The sequence below is a fragment of the Bidens hawaiensis genome, unplaced genomic scaffold (assembly GCF_021521415.1).
Source record: "Bidens hawaiensis isolate Kalapana, Puna unplaced genomic scaffold, B.hawaiensis_p1.1 tig00003644_1, whole genome shotgun sequence".
NCBI classification, from domain to species: domain Eukaryota; kingdom Viridiplantae; phylum Streptophyta; class Magnoliopsida; order Asterales; family Asteraceae; genus Bidens; species Bidens hawaiensis.
The window spans coordinates 1,713,658-1,731,007 of record NW_027491207.1 but is presented as its reverse complement, the minus strand read 5'-3'; the positions used below and the strand labels follow the sequence as shown (position 1 = coordinate 1,731,007).

The window sequence follows — 17,350 nt, the reverse complement described above, 5'->3', positions numbered from 1 at the left end:
AAGATCCAGTTTGACTTTGACTTTTAACTTAAGATAAGTTTGTATCAGTTGTACCAATTCTTTTAACAGATTTTTGATGCATTTGACTATTGGTAAGCATCAAGTATGAAATCTTAAGCCAAATCACACTACTTCATGGTACCAATGTATGGTTTGCTTTAGAATCCAAGGACAAAAACCTCTGCTTCAAGAGCACAACTTGCATTTCTAGTTGACTTTGTAATTAGTTTGACGAAATTAAAATATTTTTAGTTTTCTTAACTAGAAATGGTGTATGGTTTAGGGAATTATTATCATTCCTTAGTTTTGCACAATAAAACAGTGTTTTTTATTATCAACAGGGGGCCAAGGTGATCCATTTCCGGTTTGAATTATCAAAACTATCTCAAGACAGGAACCGTTCAAGCACTTGGTTCAATATATTATTCTCTAAATTGATTATCTAAAGTGATCGTACCAAAGCTAGTCAGACGATTTGAGATTCAAAATGTTTTGTTTACAGTTTAGTCCGATTAGAGACTTGAACTGGTTGTTTGACCTTTGATATTTAAACGTTGTCTTTTTTATTTATTTATTTATTTTCTTTATTTCTAAAGTATCTAGTTATTTATATGTATTACAAGTTTACAACTATAGCACCTTTGTCATTTTAATATATATATATAATGAGAGGCATCAAGGATAGGAACGTCCAGGCGAACCCTTAAACCCACAAACCTGGCCGTCCAGGCGACCCCGATTGTTGTGAATTATTCATCTTTATTGATTATTCAAAATTTTGAAAATGAAAAAAGACGCACACACCCTTTATCTATCCAATAATTTGAAACAATACATTTATTGATATGTAAATGATACGATATCCATGCCCAAACACACCTCAATCCGCAAACTACAAAATCAACAGTCCAAAACCATACCATGTCATATCTACAAAACAACTCTACAAAAACATACTATAAACATCATCATCATCGTAATAGTAAACCAAATTCAATTTCATTTCTTACAACTAATAATAAAAATCAATCTAATATCTATAACCAGACCCAGGTGGTGCTGGCGGCAACCGGTTCGGGGTGCGGCGGCTGCCAGAGTTTGATCCTGAACCCACATCACCATTCTCGGATGGGTCACTGTTCCTGCGGCTATGACCATTAGACCCGAGCCTAGATCCGAGGCTCGTGGGTCCATTAGCGGCACCATCAAAAGCAGATCTCCAATCATCACCCGGCCCACTATTTCTTGGACTCTCTGTTTCATTCAGATGAAAAGCAAAAAACTAGATTATATCCATATACTTTTATTATTGGAATAACATAAATATATGATTTGTTTGGTAATTTATTATTACCTGCAGGACTAGTAGTACCGTTTGACAGAGCACCTGAGGCTGCAGCTGCTCGATTGTCATGAATGCTTAGTTGTCGGGTGAGTTTAGAAAGCAGGCTTGATTGTTTTTGAATTTTCTCTCTTTTGCGTTTAACATTACCATCCTCTTGAAGCAGCTCTTCAATCCTCGGTGTACTTTGGGAACTTCACACCAAAAAATATATGTATAAGCACCGATTTGGAACAGATCAAAAGTTGACCAAAGTCTATTTTTAATGACACTGCTTTATTTTTAATGACCAAACTGTATAAAGTTTATTGACGAACTGGTGTTTCAGTTGAGCAAACAATAAACTATGAAGTCTTCACATATGTAATAACTATGCTAGACTTCTAGTAACTGACGTTTACTGTTGATTTCACATATATGTGTAATTAAAACAAGTTTAGAGACTTTAATTTACCATAAATGGGTTAACAAACTTTTTCATGCAAACTGAGAAAGTCGATTGTTTTTAAGCAATTAAGAGGAGCTTACCTTACAGAACTGTATAACTTATTAAGCATATCTTCTTTAGACTTTTCCACTTGGCAAAGAACAACCGCCTAAAAACCAAAACACGGATATGTAAAAACAGAATAAATATTAATAAATAAATGTTAATAAATAATACCTTTGGAACATTGGCAGCAAGGCTGTTGAGAACAGCTTCAACATAGCCTCTTACTTCCTGAGCCATCCAACGAAGTTCTTCCTCCGGGTCCGCAGGTTTCCTAACCATTGTATCCTAAAAAACACAATAATCATCCACTCACTTAGACACGCCAACAACCTAAGAAACCCAAAAATCAAATATTATGTAACTCACAAGCGACCCTTCTGATTGACTATGGCGAAGTGGAACACCATTTTCTTTAGTAATGACTTGACCTCCTTTCGCACCAACAATGGTTCTTAACTTGTTTAACCACTCAACTTTTTCCGCAGCACTCTCTGCCTTTAGTATGACGGCACTGTGAGCTGTGGAGTAATTTAAAAGTCAAGTTAGGTATGTTATTATTTATAGCACAAATGAAAAGGAGAAAAAAAAGGAAAGAAGGTTTACATTTTAGAACAGTTTTGTATGCAACTTTGCTCATTATCTTGAATGCCAAACTGGGTGCTTTTTCTTCTGACTTTGACTTTTTATCCTTTGAACTCTTGGCTGGGGGTTCTTCCTCTTCAATTTCTTCTATATTGCATTCCTGAAATATTCATTCATTATGGGAATTTGAGATCCAATAGTAAGATGACAAGTGTCTCAAAAGATAAACATCAATTTCCAAATACACATACCTCCAAGGTGATCACGCCACGGAAATTTCTCTCTTCTTGTTTGTTGGTGTAACCAAGCTGCAGTTTAAAAAAATTAAAAAAAAAAGAAAATCTAATCACATTGAACTTACAGTTTACAGTTTGCTTAAAGGCCAATTAAAACATTAGAAGACAAAAAAAATATTACAACTGTGAAGGTAATTAATCTACACGTATCAAATCTTAGCGCGTCATTTCTCAGGAACTTTGTGCATATCTGCTTAGAATTCTTTACTAACCTTCCCAGTTTTCTCATTTAAAACGAACCACTTTTTACTCCATCCGTTAGTTTTTGAGCTTTTCTTCAATAAATATCCTGCACAAACAACACAAATAAACTCTAAATGAAAATAAATGATTGCATACATTCAGTATATGATTTCACATAAAAACTCACAAAAACACAATTGTATGTAAAAAACAACAGTGTTTAGGTTACACACACACACATTATATATATATATAGGGGTGGGTTTTAGTGAATACTCCCCTTAAAGAGAAAACTTAAAAACTCCTAAAAACTTCTAAAAAACTATTTTTAACTTTTTTTAAAATTTTTTTTTGAAGTTTCTTTTTTTTCCATTATTCTTATATGTTGTTATTGGTTCAAAAAAAAAAAAAAACTTGTCGGTATAGTGCGCATGTGTAATAGTGTGCATTGCATATATGCAAAAGTGTTTGTATTGCATAGAATACAACACTATTGCACATATTTGATACACACTATTGTATATATGCAATATAAGACTAATACACACATCGAATACACATTAGTACGTATGTGTAATACAACATTAACGCACATGTGCACCACATCGACTTTTATTTTATTATTATTTTTTTTCCATATGAACAACACTAGTACACATATACAATACACAAATATTGAATATATGCAATAAAACACTATTAAACTCAAAAATACATAGTAATACACATGTGTAATACAACGGTATCGCACAGTAATACGTATGTGCATTACAGCGGGTTTTATTTTATTTTTTTTTATTTTTCGAGTGAAATATAAGAAAATATAAGAATAATGGCTAAAACAGAATTTTGAAAATATTTTTTTATTTTTAATTAAAAATAATTCTTTAGGAGTTTTTTAGTTTTTCTCTCTAAAAGTGAGTTTTCTCTTGATCCTCTCCCTATATATATATATATAATATCACATATAAACAATATGAAAGAAAAGAACCTGCTGTAATCTCCCCATCAGCTCCAGCAGTTTTTAAAACAGGTCCTTCGGGTGCATCCTTGTCTTCCTTTTTATCCTTCATTGATTTTAAGTTCCCTCCTGTTTGAGGACTAGCTGACTGTAAAAAGATAATAAAAGGTATAAGTGTGACAAAACCATAGTAAAATACAGAAAGGATGTGTTTCGTGAAAATCAATGTTACGGTTAACAAAAACAAGATGTACCCTATTTAGTAAGGACTGTTCTGCATCCACAGCCTTCTTGGAAGATTTGTTCTTGATCTCTTCCTCCCGTCTCTGCCTATCCATCCTGTTAAAAACCAGAAATAAAAATGAATCACCAATTTTATTGAGTATAACAATAATATTCTACAAGCTTACAAATTAATTACAGCATAAATAAATTCCTAAAGCTATGGATTAATGGCAAGTAGTAGCCACAGAACATTCTATAACACCTAGTCACATATTGCTACAGGTCACAATCAATATATAAATAAGGTTGGTTGAATATTTTAACTGACACTTAGAATTTTAGAATATAACACTTTCAGTGTCTCTTTTTTCAGAGGCTAACTGAGAAAGGACTATTAGGAGTCATAAAGCAAGTAATAGCGAGTATATGTAAATGTTACAAATAAAAGCACATTACATTTGACAGTTTTTATAGAAAATATGAGCCACATGTAATGTAAAAAGTGTTGAAAGACACTATGGGAAAAGATCAACAGCTAATTTGATAATATTGAAAAAGCATTATGAAAACAAAATACTAAGACTGTAGAAGAGATTCTAGGAAACCATGCAAAAAGCAAACGTGTGTATATATGTAGATACTTGAAAACTTCGCAAAAACCACTTCTAAACAATAATTTTTTTTTTCATTCTTTTTATATCTTTGCCAATTAAAAGAAAATTATATATAGTTAGCGAGAGATATATATGTAGCTAGTAAGCTACATATGTATTTTGTTTTATTTTCTTTGCAATACTAACCTTATAAATAAAAGAAATGGAAAAACAATTGGTTGGTTGGCAGTAGTTTTGTGTGTGTGTGTGCACGCGAGCATTTGTTAGTGAAGATGTTTGGTCCAGAACAAAAGGTGCACGTACCTTCTCTGGACCAATCGGATGAAGTGCTGAGGTGGAACAAACACACGCTCCATGTCAACAAGAGCAACCACCATCTTCTTTGCATCATTCTTAAAATCCTCCAAAGCAGTAGTGGCAATTGCCACAACCTAATAAAAAACATAGAAGTCAAACAAATGTTTTAATAAGCAAAATCCACGACAAGATAAATTACAACATATGTTGCAAAAATTAATATATAATCACCTCCCTCTTAAAATTAGGATATCTTCCGAGTCCAGGTGTCGCGTTTGCTGATGCTGAAACTATATCCACAAGCACACGATGAACCTGCACCATTGAAACCAATCAGACAAGAGCGCATACATACATAGACACACACACACACACACACACGCATATATAGATATATAGCACAAATGTGTAGTAAATAGTAATACCTCATCAACACAAAGACGAGACGGTTCTTTGGCAAGCTCTAATACACCTTTAATTAAAGACCGAAGACCTTTTTCTGGAGATATAAGATAAGGCTGGTAGCCATCTGCCTCTAGCACAATCTGACACAATTTTCCATGTCATTTAAAATATAAATAAAATTAGAAGGTAAAAAAAAAAAATAATTAAAAAGACTTCCATTACTGCATACCCTCTTGACATTATTTATATCAAAATGTCTGTCTAGAGGAAGCTGTTTGATCCTATTAGGAAAGTTACCCTCAAAACTTGCCACTACTTTCCATCCACTTCCCTGAATCAACACACAATAGTAATATTAAAAAAAATGTCGTTTAAAAATATACATTTCATGAATTGAAGCTCTTAACTATAATGTTACGAATTATCACCTCTCCGGTTGTAATGTGTTGTAGAAATTTGTCTTCAAATTCACGACAAAGTTCCAAAGCCAAAGCACGTGTACCTTCAGAGCTGCTAACCATTGATTCTCCCAGTCTTACCAACTCATCTTGCACGATCTGAGATTTCCCTTGAAGCCTACAAAAGTTTTAGACAAAAACTAAACTTATACAGACAAAAAAACTTAACCCAAACTTAGCCTCCAAGATAAACAATCTTATCTAATATTAGACTCATACCATAAACAAGAACAATACCAAAATAATAAACTAATCCTAAAAATACCAAACTAAAAAGACCATAACCCATTTAGCATCCAAACTTGCACTTCACATGTGAACCAACAAGAATTAGGTTCAACTGTTTATTGTTCAGTCGGTGTCATGTCAAACAATAAAAACACATTGTGTTAGTGTGAAGAGTGGAATTTCATGTTCCTTGCTTCTTTAATTACTTGATTGTATTACACGTTAAAATATGTTAAATTTACAAGCTTGGTCAATATATATATACACACGCGCACGCACATATATACATAAATACGCATACATATATATGGGATAAGTGAATATGGTGTAAGTTACATGGGAAACATCAAATCTACGCTGTTTTGTTAAATCAAATAAATCTCTTTATTTTGGTATTTCATCTTCATCCATCTCCACTAGTTTCACCACTTATTACCACTTATTATTCATCATTCTGCAGATCTACTTGTAATTTTATTTGCCACTTACAGTTGATATATCTTGAAGCCCATCTAGCAGGCCACTGTCCAGTTCAATGAATTGTTGAAAGCCTATCAAACATGTGGCCTACTAGAAAGATATTAAACTTTGAATTTCAAAAGGGGTTTACACCAGAGTTATTAATAGCACTAGGCGCATAGGTCTCATCTAAGGCATAGGCGCAAGGCGCAAAAAAAGCCAGGGCTTAAGAAAAAAAAACGCACTTAAATGAAAATATTAATAAACATGTTATGTATTAGAAAAATAATACTATTATTCAAATATAAAAAGCAAAAGCTATTATGTAATACGCATAAAAATTAAAAACTAAACAATAAGTTCAAAATCTTAAAATATAGAGATTAGAAAGCTAAAAAGATTCATAAAAACTTCAAATATTATTTTATTAGTTCAATAACAAATAGTTTTAGAATTAAACCTATCATTATTTATAAAAAGGTAATCTTAAGTTATCCATTTGGTTACTGTAGTGGTTACTGTAGCACACTAGCAGCAGTGCACAGCTACAATATTACTTTAAATTATAATATAAAACAAAATGAACTTGTTGCAGCTTTTCTGTGCTTCTCCTCTTCCTTCCAGGTAATTCTCCTCCATTTCAGGCCGAAATTTACAGGTTTTGGCCGGAATTTTCATATTTTAACCGGAAGTGTGCCTCGACCGCCATCAGGCGCTTTACCTGTGCTGCGCCTTGAATTAGCACCGCACCCAGCGCGCTTTTAATAACTATGGTTTACACCATAAATAATCATCGAATTGTTTTTCTGGCCTTTTACTAAAAAGCCACAATAGAAGTTGGGAAATACATTTTTTTAATGATTATCTTTTATGTAATTTTGATTTATTGCCATTTTACTCACACAGACCTTCAACCATTTCAAAATAGACCCAAGAGACCTTGTATTTCATGTTCGCATATACACATCGTGTAATTGCAACAGAAGATGGTGAAAAAATATTATAAATAGATCGGGAGAAAGATGGACGATATGTGGCGAAATCTATGGGGATGAGCGGGGATAACATACCTATATAAAATGATTTAATCAAAACGATGTAGTTTTGATAGGTTCATTTTAGAACTCCCAAATAATTGAACTTTAACATTTTATTATCTTTATATATCTAACATTATTTAGGGTTGTTTTGTCATTTATTATATGTGGTTTTATGATTATATATATGTAAATTGGTTTTTACACACTAGTAAATTGTTTTATAAGAGCATTCACATCTCTTCCCCTATCTCCAGACTCCAAAGTAGAAACCCGTAAAATTACACTAAAAATCACTACCTTTTCTCTCTTATTTTCAATTAAATAATACTTTTCTATACTTTTATCATTTCTCCTCCACTCACAACCACTTTCAAAAAATATTAAAAACTAATCGGGTGGGACAGTAACTTTTCAAATACAGAAAAATCACTACAATTTTTTCTCTCCTCCACTCACAAAGTCACAACACCCTAAACCACTCCCTACATTATAAAAACCTCCTCCCAAAAAATAGGGTATAGGATGTGAATGCTCTATTTAATGATAAAACTACCTAAAACACCCAAAAAAAATACCAAATTTAAAAAATAAATAAATAAATGACTAGTTGTAAAAAGTTCTTAAAATTGAGAGTTCTGTAGAGAACCTACCCCTACACACACACACATGTGTGTGTGTGTGCACATGTAACTCTTTAACATTTAAGGGGGCTTTTAAGTGTTCCTTGGTTATTTAACTATTTAATGGTTCTCATTTAAAGCTCCATCTACATACATTTGTGTGCATGTGTATTCAGGCTCACACTTCACTAACCATTAGCCAATTATTAACCTAAAGGTTAATTTTGCAGTAAACAAAAAAGCAAAAAAGACTAAAAATATAACAGAAAGAGAAAAGATCTAACCCTGATAAAAGACTTGGAAGTCTAATCTTCATACGACTACGAATTTGATGAGCTAGGGTTTCAACCAAAGCTAATCTGCCAAGCTTATTTTTTGGAGCTCCTGTCAATATAGATTTCAAACTTTCACTTTCAGCCTGCCATGCAGTTTCTAATGAGTTATCAGACCCCACACTTCCTGATTGTGCTGAAGCAATGGAAACCGATTGACCAATCAGAGCAACCCATGGAATATCAGCTGCACTTCGCGGTCCTTGACCCATAAGGAGTGCTTGACATGCAGCAAGAACTTTGGGATCTGCAGATGCTTGGTCAACTTTGCTAATAACACCAATTGTTCGCGTACCTATAATTAAAAAAACACAACATATTTTCAGCTCAAACATCCAACTAGTTTATATGAAATGAGATTAGCAGGCCATAAGCATGCAAGAGAACCAAAGGAACACGAACAGGGTGTTCACGTTCGTGCATTTAACTTTAGAGCATGCATAATTAATTGAACAAAGTTTTTTGTTCATGTTCGTTCGTTAAGAAAATGATCATGATCATGTTCGCGTTTGTTCGTTAAATATTTAAACAAACAGTTCACTAAGGTAAACAAACACAAACGAACTTAAATTAAAATTTAAAATGGCAGGACGACGATGGAAAAGGCGGAAGGCCAAAAGAGGCGATAATATACGGGCTTGTAATTTAAAGTTTGGTTTAAATATAAAAAACATAACCTAATTAAAATATATTGATATATACATACACACACATGATATATATGACATTTTCTATTTAAATTTAAACAAACGAACATAAACACGCGTTCACAAAGGTAATTAAGCAAACGTAACATGTGTTCATGTTCCTTAACTAAATGAACAAAAACTTATCTTCGTGTTCGTTTATTTAATAATAAACGAACTTCCCACTTTACGACTCAATGAACGTTCAGTTTACAGCCCTAGTGGGCCAAGAATCGGGATCAAGAGTGAACGCACATTCTCCGTCGTATTCTTTTGCAATTCTGAGGGCTTTAGCAGAGGAAACTTCTGGTGCCTGGGCAGCAGGTATTATAACCAACAAAATTGCATCGTTGTGTTGAGCATATTCACTCTGCAAGAAATACTAGGTTGTTAGATCAAAAGAAGGATATCAGGTTACAAACTAGATATAGATTTCCAACAAGTGCTTCCTTGCATTAAAGCACATTCCGGGAGTGAAAGGTCATAGGGCTCATTGACATTATCTATTTCTCATCTTTCCTTTATGGGGATCATAGATCTCTCTTTTCAAAGAGAAAACATTACAAAACAAAGCATGTTTGTAAACTATATATATGCTTGTAAACAAAGCATTACAAAACGAAGCATGAAATGAAGACAAGTTGACAGTAACACACCAATGAATCATCAAAATTTCCTTTCTCGACTCCAGGAAGGTCAATCAATTTCAAAGGAGGAGCTACAAAAGAGTAAGATTTAGTCAGGAAAATAAAACACATGAGAAAAAAATAAGAAACAAATGCGTAAACAATGTTACAGTATGTATCAGAGCCAACATAAGTTTCAAAGAAAGAACATATTCAAATTTCAAACTAACCTGTACTCGTTTTCAGCTTCAAATATATTTCATCGCGGCTCTTGCTCGATATTTTACTAAGCCTGTCCTGTAAAGAACGACGAAGAGCACCTATGATTGAATAAAAAAAGAATTTAAAGTGTCATCAGATTGCCAGCTCATAAAATATAAACTGTGAAACTCCACTGTTATACATCCAATAGTCTTCAAGTAAGACAAGAGGGTGTGATAGAGGTCTCACTTGCAGACACTGATTGAGATTTACTATCAATGTGCAGCACAATTGTTTTGTTGCTTAAGTTTTCATCCCTGTTTAGGTCGATGCATATAGGTGCACGCGTGGCACCACCTTCACCAGTTGGCTGTACAGATAGACATTAGATACAGGTAGATTGTTGCCAATTTGGAATGTCATAATTTATGCACTAAATCACGACAAATATGCTAAATACAGATGTCTAAAAGGGAATATTAATGAAGTAAAAAAGAAAAAACAGAATAATGAAATTCTTACCAAAGCAGGATGTCCAATCAAACTGTTCAAAACTGCTGATTTACCTGCGCCCTGAACAATTTTAATCCAGGGTTAGAAACTAGGTTAGCTAAACAAACGGTAAAAATAAGCTCTAATGACTAAGAAGCTAGAAAAACCAACAAAAGCAAACAGCAGCTACCACACAAACAAACAAATTCAATTTATGACAGGTGCTTCTTTAATGTAATAACAACACAATTACGAAATCACAAACAAATGGCAACCCAATTCAAGAAATTGCAGACAGCTCTGCAATTAGTCCAGAGCTTTTAGCATAAATCCTGACCAAGAAAAAGAGTTACTAAATCAAAGTTGCATGTGTTTCATTATTGTAAAAACAACACAGTTCAATTACAGATTTCCAAGAATCTAGGACAATGAATAAATTGATCATTGAAGTATTACAACACAACGCACATAAACAGGTGAATATATATCCACTGTCATTATTTAAAATAAAATTTTAATATTAATACAGCAAAAAAGATGTAATATCTTTTATTTAAATTTCAAATAATATGTCATGGTTCTCACACCCCCAGTTTTCAATTTGCTAAAAACCTTAACAACAAACACAAAATAAAAATGGAAGATGACTGATGACAGCCAAAATGAAGATACTATATCGCACAATTGAAAGCACCATGGTATCATATTATATGAATCATGACGCGTTGGTTATGACCTACCAGGTATGTGTGAACAAAGTAACAAACTATTGATCGTCGCATAATCTATACAATTTGTGTGCTTAAGTCTCAGAATCATGCACCTTTTTTTCATGTTAAGACATGCTACTTTACAATGTTAGTTATTTTCAGATTGCAAAATCAGTTACAAACTTTTAATGTTTTCTATTCATTGTTATTACATTATTACAGTGTTTGATTGATTTAAATGTAATTATGTAAGACAGCTTTATAGTAATCCAACCAATCGTGTCAAGTTCAACCCAGTTCCAGGATTAAACCAGATGTTGTGGCTAGCATAGACCATGCCCATGGTTCACTACTTTTTGATACGCAAATACGACAATACGTCTATGTCATAGTTGTCAATAGCGAATAGCGGTAAATAGCGACAAGCTACCTATACGCTATGTAGCGATAGCGGTGAAATAGCGGATGCTATTTGATGTTTAGCGATAAGGCATTAGAAAAAAAAATTATAAAAAAGTAGCAATAAATACCACCAAAATAACACTTATAATCAGTAAATAGCAACAAAGAAGCAATTATAATCAATAAATCCTATCAAATTAGCAATTATAATCAATAAATTCTAACAAAATAGCAATTATAATCTTATTATTGTATAAAAATTTATATCAAATACTGAAAAGAAAAAAGAAAATTAATATAAAACAGCGATTACTTAATTGTCTATATCTATACTATATATAAAGCATGAATGAAGGACCTCTTAAATTTTAAGAGGTACCAAACTTGTTGCTTCAAGTACAAACTATAATGCATAAGATTTAGACATGTTAGGGGCAATTTAGTCTTTTGACAATTTTGTCTTTTAGCAAAATAATGTAGGGTTATTGAAAAATAATTACAAGTTTGGTCCTTTAACTTTAATCACATTTTGTTAACTTATAGAATAGTTACATATATACCCCTTATTTTAAACCAACTACCTCCACGACGTTTAAACGTTTATAACTTTTTCACACGTTAATATTTTTTTAACAAGCATTATACCATAAAAACGAGTATTTTATTCTCTTTAATTTGAGTATGGTATTGCTATACTTTTTTCATTTTAAAAACATAACGTGTTACGTGATTGCCATTATGGACCGGAAAACGGGTCGGGCGGGTTCTGTTGTTCTAGTAATGGGTCTAAAAGGTTAAGGTTGGAAATGGTTGATAAAATAAAAGTTAATTTGGTTTGGGTCGGGTTAGAACGGGTTCGGGTCAAAAGGGGTCAAGTCAAAACGGATTTCGGGTTAGAACAGTGTCAGGCGGAACGAGTACGGGTCAAGACGCTTTCAATGTAGCGCACGTGCGCACACCTGATTACGCGTGTACAGTCGTTGTGTGATGTGCTTACTAACACCAGTTAAGCTTCCTATGCCGCATAACGAGCATACCGTCGTCGGGTTACGCAAATACTGTTGTGAAGTCACGCACGTACTGAAACAGTAACACCGTCACGTGCTCGATGTCATGTTTGTGTGCATACCCCGCCGCATTGCGCGGGCACCCAGCTAGTTATCTAATAAAATCCCTTGTTTTTCTCTAATCTGGCAATTAAGATTTAATTAAAAAGAAAATACCCCAATTAGTGGAAGCAGTTAAAATTAAATTATAAAATACCCTAACTAGCTTCTCATAAACAACGTAGCCACTTCCTGATAATATGCAGTCTACTGCAAACTCTATTTTGGAAAAACTGAAATCTGAATTCGGATTTTGGAAGCACGCTACTTTCTTCATGCCAATCTAATAACCAAATGTCAGGTTCTACTAATTCTCTTCTTAAAAACCCTACAAAACTCAAAATAAAAAAAAATAACCGCTATTTTAGCGCTATTAGGTCGCTAAATGGGATTTAGCGGGAAATAATCTATACGCTACGCTATTCGCTATAGCGAGCGCTATTGACAACTATGGTCTATGTGATAATGATACAATCATAACTTTAACCAACAAAGCAAGTTACGTTTCTAATATACCTGATATCGGAAATGATTACACTTTCCACTTATAATATCAAAAGTTTTAGCAAAAAGCATCAACTCTTAGAGTTAAAGTAAGGTTGTAAAAATTAAATGATTTAAATCCAATCTATTTCATAAGAAACTACAACCAACCATTTCATGTGACCACATGCCTTGTAATAGTTACTATTCAACCAAAATCTCAAACTTAATTTATGAGTGAATTATTAAACCAAAGAACCATCAAAATCAGGTAGACTGGAATAAGTACTCAAAAAAACATCAAAATCAGGTAGACTGGAATAAGTATTCAAAAAAACCATCAATAAGTGAAAAGTATATAGCAACTTCTTCAAATGGTGTGACCTCATTATCACGCTTTTCTGTTTCTAAATTTCCCTTCAAAGTATTTAAAATTAAAAGATCAGACATCAGCCTCCAACACTAGCCTTCCCATCAAGATAATCAGCATGTGATTCATGAATCATAATAAAATGAGCATTATAAAGATACAGCAGCAGGTATTTATATGTAGTTGTAACTACTAATTGAGACGCAAAATCAAAACACAAATTCAAAATCAATTCAAATCAACATTAACCTAACTTATATAGAATTAACAAAGCCTGATCACCAATCCACACCATATAACATCAACACAATTCAACAAGTACTGACTCGATTCAATAACAATTCTCACAATAAACGAACTTAAATCTTAAAAAATCAGTCACTGATCCACACCGTATAACAATCGACAGAATTAAACAATACCGGCTTGATTCAATTACAATTGTACTACTACATGAACTTAATCTTAACAAAACCAGATGACCGATCCACACCATAAAACAACCAATTCAATTATACAAGTAGCAGCCAGATTCAATCAGAATTCTCGCAATAGACGAACTTAATCTTAACAAATCAGATGCGATATACAACAGCTCGGTTGAATGACAATTGTACTAATAAACGAAAGTTAATCCTAACAAAACCAGATCACCGATCCATACGTAGATGAATCAATACAAGTAGTAGGTGGATTGAATGGCAATTGTGATAAGGAACAAGTAAGTTACTTACAGTGTTTCCAAGCGCAACAACGTTTAGAAATGTGGAGGCACGGTTGGATGATGAGTCAACATCTTCGTCGTTAAGCAAAGCCGCGGCCTGGCGCATGGAATCGGAGAGCTGAAGCAGTTCTTCGATGGCGTCCATTGATGTATGGGGAGGGAAGAGATCGAGAGAATCTAGAGGTGGTATAGATAGATAATTGAGATGGATCGGAAGGTTTTGCTTTCTAGGGTTTCTGTTGAGATTTATTTGGAGAAAGAAATGAACAAGTTGAATTTTGCCTTGCCTTGCCTTGCCTTGCCTTGCCTTGTGTGTAAATGTAAAGAGAGAGACAGATGCTGGTGAGAGAAGAAGAGAGGAAAGGAAGATCTGCTCCTCCTAGTTTCTGTTTTTTCACTTTCCACTCTAACACGTTTTTTATTAATGCTTTAGGTGTTTTAGTTTTATAAAAAGACAAAACTTTAACAATACTTTTTTTTTTCAAATTGTTTCTCGACTTACCTGTGGTGTGGTAACTACCCACAATGGGAAGTTTTCCACGGTTATTCATATACGAAAAGGCTAAAAATTGTAAATTAAAGAAGAGGGTTTTGAGGTAAGATAACCTTATCGGCTGTGATGGAACTGGTCGAAGAAGTAACCCTCGGGACCCGGCTAAACTGGAGGAATGAGAAAGTTTGGTTAGGTTGTTGGACTCCTTAATATGGACTCAGCTAACGGTGATTCTTGGAGCTGACTTGGTGATCCTTCTTGTAATTTTTCGGTTCGTTATGTTGGGAAGGATTATAAATGATGAAGTAGGGGTTGGCCATGTCGGTTTTAAATGGAGCAAGTGGGTTCCTCTTTAAGTGTAACATCTTTGCATGTAGGCGGCAATAAATAGGCTCCCTACCTGAAACCTTACTTGGCTGGAGCATCGAGGTGGAGTCGACCAAATATGTTGTTTGCGACTCGGGAGACTATATCGTGGATCATATCTTCTCAGGTTGCATAGTCGCTTTGATTATTTGGCTACTAATCAGTGCATGGTGTAGAGTTCCCCAAATCTTTGTGTTCTCGGTTAAAAACCTTATTGAGCTGCATGAGCATCATGTTTTGGGTGAAAAAGGAGAAGGAAATACTACACGGCATTGTGTTCATCGGGTGTTAGCGGGTGTGAAAAACCACATATGAAAAGTTTCATGAAGAAAAAGAGATCAAGATTGAAACACTTGAACTTTTTTCTGGCAAACATAGGCTAGTTAGGGGTGTCTGGAATTCCTTATTTTACCTTTTTAGACCACTCCCATTTGGGAGTATACTTTCTTGGTCGGTTGGGAAGATAGCTGAATTGGAATTAAAAAGAAAGAGTAAATTAGCCGAGACGGATTTAAAGTTGGCGATCAAGTCGGCCCACCGACTGCTAGGCGGTTGTGAGCCTAGTAGATTTATTTATTTTAAATTGTTTAATCCACTACTTATCCACTTTAATATCTACCTATACTAACTAGCAAAAGTGCCCGCGCGTTGTTGCGGGTTCACGCAAGTTATCTCCTTGTATTAGTTTTTAGTGTTTGGTGTGGTGTGTAATAGGTTATCAGTGTAAGCGAGTTGCCGCATGTGCATATATATGGTTTGTTGTAATTTTTGATGGGGGATGCGCACTAAAATATTAATGTATGCATATACATTGGATACATTGTGTGCTGTGAAATATTTGTTAATAAAGTAAGTTTGTATGGGTTTTGTGAATTTAATCAACATAAAGAATTGAATGTGTGTTAATTGGTGAGTACTTAGAGTTTAAATTTAATCAGCAGATGAAAGAAATGCTCAAATTAAAGTCACTAAGTTGTCTGTCAATGAATTGTAAAAAGGGTAAAGTGATATACGTGATTTTATTGTGCACATGCATATACGCAATTTCTGACGTGGCAATAGAAATTTGCGTGATGCTCCAAACTCCCACCTACTATTTGGCATCGCAATGTCGTGACAATGAAATGGGCGTGATGCTCCAAACTTACCCACCACCATTTCCGAAGTGGCATTACCCTTTTCCGTCCGGTTCTATAGAATTTATTAGGGGTGGCAATCTTGATCCAAACCATTTTAAATGGGTCAATTTGGGTTATTTTAAAAATCATATGGGTTGGTTTGGGTCATAGATTTTAATAAGATGGGTCAAAATGGGTCAGTTAAAATTCCACCCTCTTATTTTCGGGTCAAAATGGGTCGACAAATTTAAATAAATGGGTCCATTTGGGTTAGTGTTTTAAGGAAATGTGGCAAGCTTGGGTTGAAACGGGTTTTGGATTGGAACGAGTTCGGTTTAGGTTTCGAGCCGACATGAGCTTTCGCACTGGACGGGTTGGGTTTTGGTATCCTTTGTTTCTTTTTGGTCGGTTTCGGAGCACTGGATGGGTTGGGTTTCGGTTTCTTTTGTTTGTTTTTGGTCGGTTTCGGATTCGTTTTCGGCTTTTTGTTTCATTCTTGTATGTTATTTCAGTTTCATTTTTGTTCTGTTTCAGTGTTTAGTTTCGTTTAGGTCAATTTTTTCGGTTTTGATTAATTCGGTTCGTTTTTGGTTTATGTTTCGTTTCCGTCGGCTTTCGGTTTCAGTTCATTTCTTGGGTTTTTTTTTTTTTTTAGAACAAGGACAACGGCGCAAACGTTTTAGTTTTTTTTACATTTTTCGTTTTTTATTTATATTTTGAGTTATGATTTTTTTATTAATCTTTTAGAATTTTTTTGGGAGGGATTTTTTATTAACAATAAAAACCCCTCCTAAAATAATTCAAAAAAATTAATAAAAAATCATAACTCAAAATATACATCAAAAACGAAAAATGTTAAAAAACTAAAACGTTTGCGTCTTTACCCTCGTTCTTAAAAAAAAAGACAATCCGACCCGTTTTGACCCGTTCCGACCTTGACCAATTCCGACCCGGACCCGTTCTGACTCAAACCTTTTGACCCTAACCCGTTCCGACCCGAACCAAAACAACCCTTTTTATAGTTGACCCATTCCGACC

At 34.1% G+C, this 17,350-nt stretch overlaps 1 protein-coding gene across 1 annotated transcript; it reads right to left on the bottom strand.

Annotated features, from left to right (window-relative positions):
* Nucleotides 1–1,025: 1,025 nt before the first annotated feature.
* LOC143623936 (dynamin-2A-like) lies at nt 1,026–14,480 on the bottom strand. Its single transcript, XM_077094724.1, has 22 exons — nt 14,346–14,480; nt 10,571–10,621; nt 10,298–10,418; nt 10,078–10,167; nt 9,878–9,939; nt 9,477–9,591; nt 8,488–8,830; nt 5,827–5,974; nt 5,628–5,729; nt 5,419–5,538; nt 5,225–5,308; nt 5,000–5,127; nt 4,112–4,196; nt 3,888–4,005; nt 2,926–3,002; nt 2,669–2,725; nt 2,439–2,577; nt 2,202–2,353; nt 2,007–2,120; nt 1,871–1,938; nt 1,355–1,536; nt 1,026–1,254 (listed from the first exon to the last, which is right to left on the bottom strand). Exons 1-22 carry the CDS (start codon nt 14,478–14,480, stop codon nt 1,031–1,033), a joined length of 2,715 nt encoding a protein of 904 aa, XP_076950839.1. The 3' UTR covers nt 1,026–1,030.
* Between the last annotated feature and the right edge of the window lie 2,870 nt (nt 14,481–17,350).

Bases quoted from the DNA above. Each gene is read 5' to 3' on its own strand.
- LOC143623936 (XM_077094724.1), bottom strand. From the start codon at position 14,480: ATGGACGCCATCGAAGAACTGCTTCAGCTCTCCGATTCCATGCGCCAG. The intron at 5,975-8,487 runs GTTAGATCTTTT...AAACTTTTGTAG, and splicing joins CTTCCAAGTCTTTTATCAGG to GCTTCAAGGGAAATCTCAGA. The intron at 1,537-1,870 runs GTAAGCTCCTCT...TTTGGTGTGAAG, and splicing joins AAGTTATACAGTTCTGTAAG to TTCCCAAAGTACACCGAGGA.